General features: G+C 39.9%; 1 protein-coding gene across 1 annotated transcript; it reads right to left on the reverse strand.

The window, feature by feature from the left end:
- Positions 1-471: 471 nt before the first annotated feature.
- LOC123932046 (olfactory receptor-like protein OLF4) lies at positions 472-1,431 on the reverse strand. Its single transcript, XM_045989677.1, has one exon. The coding sequence runs from the start codon at positions 1,402-1,404 to the stop codon at positions 472-474; it is 933 nt and encodes a 310-aa protein (XP_045845633.1). The 5' UTR covers positions 1,405-1,431.
- Positions 1,432-7,689: the final 6,258 nt, after the last annotated feature.

Raw genomic sequence — 7,689 nt, forward strand, 5'->3', positions numbered from 1 at the left:
TTGTATTTTCCTCCACAGTATAGTTATGTGAAGTGCTTCGTGGCCCTTCCAAATGAAGAGTACAAGTTATGATTATTATTTTATAAATGATTATTATTTTAGAAAAGCTAAGGAAAATATACTTGACATGGTATAAGACATCTGAAATGAAATTATTTTTAAGAAATCCAGCATGTCCAATACAAGATAATGAAATTTCCAGGCTTTTGTGATCCATGGCTGTGGAAAACATTGGAATTCTTTGTAAAATGGAGAAAAGGGACATTGTCTCTATATTAGAAAGATCAGACCCGTATAATGAGTACCTGACATCTATGAAGACAATTAAATACAAACAAACGAAAAATCCAGGAAACAAATGGAAGGAGCCAGTTCTATTTCCAAAACTTTATCAAAGAATGAGAGTTTCAGGCTCTGAGGCTATGAATTCTGCAATCACGGGCACTCCTTCAGTCCCAGGATGATTGGCCCTTACATCACTGGAACCCCAATGATTCTTCTCAGACCCCTCTTTATGTCTCTGTTCCTCAGACTGTAGATGAAGGGGTTTAACATGGGCGTGACCACCGTGTACATCACTGAGGCCACTGCACTTGCGTGGGAGCTCTGGGTAGCAGCAGAGCTAAGGTACACACCAAGCATCGTACAATAAAATAAACAGACAACGGAAAGGTGAGATGCACAAGTGGAAAATGCTTTATACTTGCCCTGAGCTGATGAGATTCTATGTATGGAGGAAACTATCTTAGAATAAGAGTAAAGGATCCCAGCAAAAGGACCCCCACCCAGAAGGAGAGCTGCAAAATACATCACCAAGTTATTCAGAAAAGTGTCAGAACAGGAAAGTTGGACCATCTCATTGAGTTCACAAAAAAAGTGAGGGATATGCAAGTGTGAACAGAAGGAAAGTCGCAACATCATTAAACTTTGTAGCAAGGAGTTCAGGATACACATGACCCAGGACATCAGAACCAGCAGTCCACAGAGCTTAGGGTTCATGATGACCGTGTAGTGCAGGGGGTGACAGATGGCCACAAAGCGGTCATAGGCCATCACACTCAGGAGAAAGACATCCAACACAGCAAAAAGTATGAGGAAATAAATCTGAGTAACACAGCTTGTGTAGGTTATGACTTTACTCTGAGTCTGGATGTTCCACAGCATCTTGGGGATGGTGGTGGAGGTGAAACAGATGTCTACAAAGGACAGGTTGGCCAGGAAGAAGTACATGGGAGTGTGGAGGTTAGGGTCTGTGCTAATGGCCAGGATGATAAGCAGGTTTCCAAACACAGTGATCAAGTACATGGAGAGGAAAAGCCCAAATATGAGGGGCTGTAATTCTGGTTTCTCTGAAAATCCCAGGAGAAAAAATTCAGAAATTTGTGTATCATTTTCTGGTTTCATGTGGTGTATGTGACTTCTGGAAAAGAGAAAATAACATGACTGATATTCACAAAAACTTGCATTACTCACAGATTTGAAATGCAACATTTTATATTTTGCAGTCCAAACATACTTTTTCATTTTGTTTATTGTTTATTTTTATTTATTTATTTATTTGACAGACAGAGATCACAAGAGAGGGGGAAGCATGCTCCCTGCTGAGCAGAGAGCCCAATGCAGGGCTCAATCCCAGGACCCTGAGACCATGACCTGAGACAAAGGCAGAGGCTTAACCCAGTGAGTCACCCAGTTGCCCCTATTGTTTTTGTTTTTAAGTGGGTTCCATGCTAGGCAAGGAGTCCGATGTGGTTCTTGTACTCAGAATCCCAGATAAGAGGTGAGCTGGGGGTGCCTGGGTGACTCGGTCAATTAAGCTTTTGCCTTCAGTTCTGGTCCTGTTCCCAGTGTTCTGGGCCAAGCCCTGCTTTGGGCTCCCTGCTCAGTGGGGAATCTGCTTCTCCCATCCACACCCTTGGATCATACTCTCTCTTGCTCACTCTCTCTCTCTCAACTAAATAAATAAAATCTTAAGAACAAAACAAAAAACACTCAAACAAACAAAAGAAAACTGAGCTAAGTTCAAGAGTCAAATGCTTATTGGATCTAATCAAACATATGTCCTCTGAAAAAAGTTTTAATAAGTTGCATATGGATACGGTCCCCTTTAGAGGAACTCCTCTGCCAAATCTGGTATTTTTTTTTAATTAGCTTCTTTTCTAAGAAATCACGTATTTTGTAGTTTTACTGAGAAATTCTTCAAATATTTCAGGTGTATAAATTGACTGATGATGGCATATCAGGCACTATTTAAGTAATGAGCATAGGCTACTTAAGAACAAAAGTCCCTACAGAGACGGAGAAAGAGTGTATAAGCAAATAAGAGAATTCCATACCTTTGCTGATGGTGAGCGGTGCTAGGAATAAAAAATCAAACAAAACAAGTCAAGCAAAGAGAGTCAAGTATCATATGGTTTCACTTATTTGTGGAGCATAACAAATAACATGGAGGACATGAGGAGAAGGGAGTTGAGGGAAATTGGAGGGGGAGATGAAGTGTGAGAGGCTATGGACTCTGAAAAACAACCTGAGGGTTTTGAAGGGGCAGGAGGTGGGAAGTTGGGGGAGCCTGGTGGTGGGTATTATGGAGGGCATTATTGCATGGAGCACTGGGTGTGGTGCATAAACAATGAATTCTGTTCCACTGTAAAGAATATATATATATATATATATATGTGTGTGTGTGTGTGTGTATGTGTACACATATATATACACACACACACACATATATATACATATATATATATATATATACACACACAAAACAAAACAAACAAACAAAATAAATAAACAGGTATAAATCAGAGATCGAATAGAACATTCTATTTTCATTGTTGGGTGGAAGTGATGCTTGGCAGAAGGAATGACCAGTGCATATGTGCTTCGGTTAGTGTCTTATATGTTTTATATGTTTTATCATTGTGTTATCTTCTTGTTTCTACTTTAAAAGAATGTACTTGTTTCTAATGTTCAAGTCAGAGAAGCAAAGTTGGTGCTGCAAGGGGAATGAGTGGGAGGGAGACTTGAGGACAAACCCTGTCAGACATGCCAAGGAGGAAAGTGCTGCATCTAAACCCTCAAGGCACTGGGACTTCCTTGTCCCCACTGTCTCTCCCACTGTATTCATCCTGTTGCAAAGGCATCCCATGAATTGAACCACATCCCCTTCTTAGTGGCCTCTCTTGATTGATTTCTGGCCCCCATGTTGTGTCACTGTGAGATTTATGAGTCTTTGCACCTTCTTGTGGGGACTGCTCACACTCTACAAGTCACACCCACACAGTACACCATGGTCACATGAGTTGTGTTATTCCCCTGTCTTTCTCAGTCCCTGCCATCCTGGTTATGCCAGGAATGGATCCGACCCAACTAGGCCAGGCCAGTGGTCTTTCCCCTGCAAATGCATAAATGGATACTAATAATGCCAATTCCTACTCCTCCCATGGTCAAATAGATTTGGGGCTCCATATTGGGATGGGTATTTTCTGGATATCTCACCAACATTAAAAAAAAAAAAGGAGTCTGTTTCAGAAGTGGAATGACAAAGGATGAGGGAGAAGGAGGAACAAAATGAGTGAGAGAGAAGAATAAGCCAGGTATCCCTGAGAGACTGTGAGGAAGAATGACTTCCACTTTTGCACCCCTGATTACATCCTCTGTTGCCCAATAATAATAATATTATAACAAGTTAAACTCATACAAAATACAAAAGTAGTGATATATTTATAAAATCAGAAATCTTACATATGATAGATCTCCCCAAAAAATGAGCAAAAGGAAAACCAACCTTCACAGAGGAAGTATACACAACACAACAAAAGGTGGGCATTTGAAATATCAAGCATAGAAGATTTATTTTTTATGTGCCTCCTCTATAATGTTTGGCCTTTCATTTCTATGTGGTTGAGGTTATCCCCTTTCTCCTTTTCTTATGTGGCATCCTTTCCTTGATGTAATTGGGCTTTGGATATTGATCTCTCCTTTGACAAACCCAATGGGCACGTTCAAATCCTCATTCTGGATTCCATCCAATGTACAAAGCTACACCCAGACCATGCTCTATAAATCCTGCTACTTAATGACAGTCTATCTTTTTATACTAAATAACTTGATTCATATGTTATTTTTGAGAGCCTTATGTCATCTGTGCATTCATTTTTATTGTTGTACTCTGTCTTCAATGCTATACTGCAACATGCAAAAGAAAAGGGATTTTGCCTTCTTTATTTTTGTTTTTCTCACAAGTTATGTGACTATATGTGTTTAGTATAACAAAATCTAAGGACCGACTGGGTAGATCAGTAGGTTAAGCCTCTGTCTTTGGCTCAGGTCATGATCTCAGGTTCCTGGGATTGAGCCCCCCATTGGGCTCTCTGTTTAGCAGGGATCCTGCCCCCCCCAGCCTGCCTCTCTGTCTACTTGTGATCTCTGTATGTCAAATAAATAAATAAAATCTTGAAAAAAATATCAAGAAGATGAAATGTTATAGAATAAAAAAAATAAATGTATGATGAAACCAGTTTAAATGAGAAACTTCAAAATGACTGTCCTAGGCAAAATTATATGAAAGCTAAAAACTAAATGAAATAGGATATGAAATATTAATCATTAATGATATTAACATGGGTTAATAATTAAATTGTCAAAGGCCTACACACAGAAGAATATAATATGTAATGTTCCTAGGATGGTCAGGTTTTTTTGTTTTGTTTGTTTTGTTTTGTTTTCCATTAAATGGGTCAGGAACTAGATCTCAGTGTGTAAGGAGAGTTACCACATGGCAAGTTCGTATTTCATTTCTGTGGGAAAGTCCAAATTGCTGAATAAATGCTGGCTTAAAGGAGTATATATCTGGAATAATATAAAATAGATCCCCTCCCTCAGATCTTACAAAAACCAGAGGGATTTTGAACTCAGTGTAAGTGTAACCATACAGTATAATAGAACATAAAAGAACAAAACAAAAACCTACACATAGGATTCCTGGGTGGTGAAGTCAGCTAAGTGTTTGCCTTCAGCTCAAGTAATGATCTCAGGGTCCTGGGATGGAGCACTGCATCTGGCTGCCTGCTCAGCAAGAAGTCTGCCTCTCTCTCTCCCTCTTCTGCCCTTCCCCCTGCTCACACACACACACACACTCTCTCTCTCTCTCTCAAATAAATAGAATCATAGAAAAAAGAAAACTACATATAAATATACAGGTGGGTAACACCACTCAAATAAGCCAAAAAACTCAGAAGAAAAAGGGTCTACATATTTAAATCAAATTTAAAACTTTTCTGGTCAAAATATGTCCCAAACAACATTTGAGAAACAATGATCTGAGGATTTCATTTGAAATGCTGATGTTTTAGAGAAAAAGAGAGCAACATATGGGCATGATAATAAAGGCCAATCAGAATGGTCATTAAATATCTGAAGTTTGCTGAAACTGAAAGATAGTTTAAGAAAATAAGAAACATTTTCTATAACCCAGCAGCATGGTCAACAAACTTACAGAGCTGTTACATGGTAGCTAGAACTTTTAAACTGGTGGCCAAGGGTTACTCTGAATGTTCTGGTAGGAAAGTTAAGTGTTACAAGATTGAAGGCAGAACTTGAAGGCAGGTATGATTCAAATACTGTTATTCTTTACCTGCGGGTTTCTCTGTCTCTGCACATGGTCGTTCTGGCCAGAACCTGCCTGGCGTAGGGGATATCCTGGGCATTGGATGGTGTTTAGGGCATCCCCTGGCCTCCACGTACCCCTCTCCAGTGTGATAGGCAAAGCTGGCTTCAGATGATCAGTGACTCCCAGGGGACAAAATCACACCCAAATTGAACCACACATTGAGTTTAACAATCTCAACATACTTTTGATAGCATTGCTATAATAGCAATTTAATGAAAACGAATATGAAAGGCCATCAAATGTGTAAGTAGCAGTCACTCTGTGAAATCGACATTAGCACTGAGTTAATTACTTAACCAAGCAAGAAAACACGGGGATCTCTTGCTCTAGGCTAAGTTGAATTGGCTCTCAGGTGGTGATGGGTCAGTGTTTTGGCTTCCATTCTCTCTGACCCTCTCATTCACGTTCCACTTGGATGTTGGACTCACCTGGCTGGGGTGTCTGGCAGGAAGGTTATCTTGTGGAAAACTGAATTCCTCCCTGGACAACAGATGATAGGGATTAAATCTCTGTCTTCAGCTGAGACAGCAGGGATAAGTGAAGCATTAGTCCCCAGCCAGAATCAGGACTCGGAACAAACGGACAAGAATCATGGCCCTTCTTGTCCAAAGGTTGCATTGGCTGATGGACTGGGGACAAGGAGGTATTTACAGCTCTCTGCATCTGATCATTAACACATTTCCCTCTTGTGATTCCAGTCTGGTTCCCAAGTGGAAGACTGTTTTGCACACAAAAGAATTTCTCTAATGAATCTCTGTTCCCCAGGGACAAGTGTAGAAGTAGTAAATCCAGGGTTTTGTTTTTTTCTTTAAGTTTTTATTTAAATTCCAGTCATTTTTATTTTACTCTCTTTCTCTAAACTTGCCTCTTTCCTGATGTTGAAACTCCTAGCATCATTTATTTAAAACTTTATTTTATTTGTTCAGTGTTCCAAGATTCACTGTTTATGTCTCACACCCAGTTCTCCATGGCATCTTACCCCAGGGCAAAGTTATAATTTTCTCCAAGTCTAAGCTCAAGTTACCTAACTGGTTTAGGTCTCTTTATCTTCAAAGCATTTTCAAGTGGTAGGAACCCAGCCCTGCAATCTCCTGACAACAAGTGTTTATTTATTTATTTATTATTTGTTTATTTATTTACGTATTTATTTATTTTATTAAGGTGGAAAAGCTGAAAACTTGTCAAAAACTGGCCCACTAGTTTCAAACCCAAATTGTAATGGGAAGGCGGGGTTTGGGATAAAGAGCACTAACTTTATTGCTTTGCCAGGCAGAAGAGGCTGAAGCAGTCTAGACCCTTCAAAAAGCTGAAAGTCCATGTGGTGCCTGGGTGGCTAGGTGATTAAGTATCTCACTTCAGCTCTGGTGATGATCACAGGATCCTCGGATTGCTCCCTGCTTGGCGGGAAGCCTGCTTCTCCCTCTCCCACTTCCCCTGCTTGTGTTCCCTCTCTCCCTGTGTCTTTCTCCGTCAAATAATGAATAAAGTCTTTAAACTAACAAGCAACAACAACAACAACAAGAAAAAACTGCAAGCCCAACTGGGAGGAAGGGGCTGGGTTCTTTTTAGGAAATATGGGATCTAGCTGGTTTTGACGGGAATTGCCTACTTGCTGCCAGCCTCCTTTGTCATATCTTCACTCTGGTACTGAAAAGGCTGAGAGGGGAGGACATGACCTTTGTGGGAGAGAAGAAAAAGGTTACTTTAAAATAGAGCTTTGTTGAAGAATTTGTGCAACCATTTGGATTTTTGCTCAGCTTTTTGCTTTTCATTGGTTTCAGACTTTAAAAAATATTGGACATTGGGTACTAAACACACTGACATAAAGACAGTTTTGCCACTACAGGGGATGACTGGGTGGCTCAATGGGTTAAACATCCAACCCTTAATAGTAGGGTCCTGAGTTCACGCCCTACAATGGGTTACGAGCTGAGGGGGGAGACTACTTAAAAAAAAACAATAAATAAATATAAATAAATAAATAAGAAAAGTACGTCTGCCATTGCAAATAGAATTTC

Source organism: Meles meles, chromosome 20 (genome assembly GCF_922984935.1).
Source record: "Meles meles chromosome 20, mMelMel3.1 paternal haplotype, whole genome shotgun sequence".
In the NCBI taxonomy this organism is placed as follows: Eukaryota; Metazoa; Chordata; class Mammalia; order Carnivora; family Mustelidae; genus Meles; species Meles meles.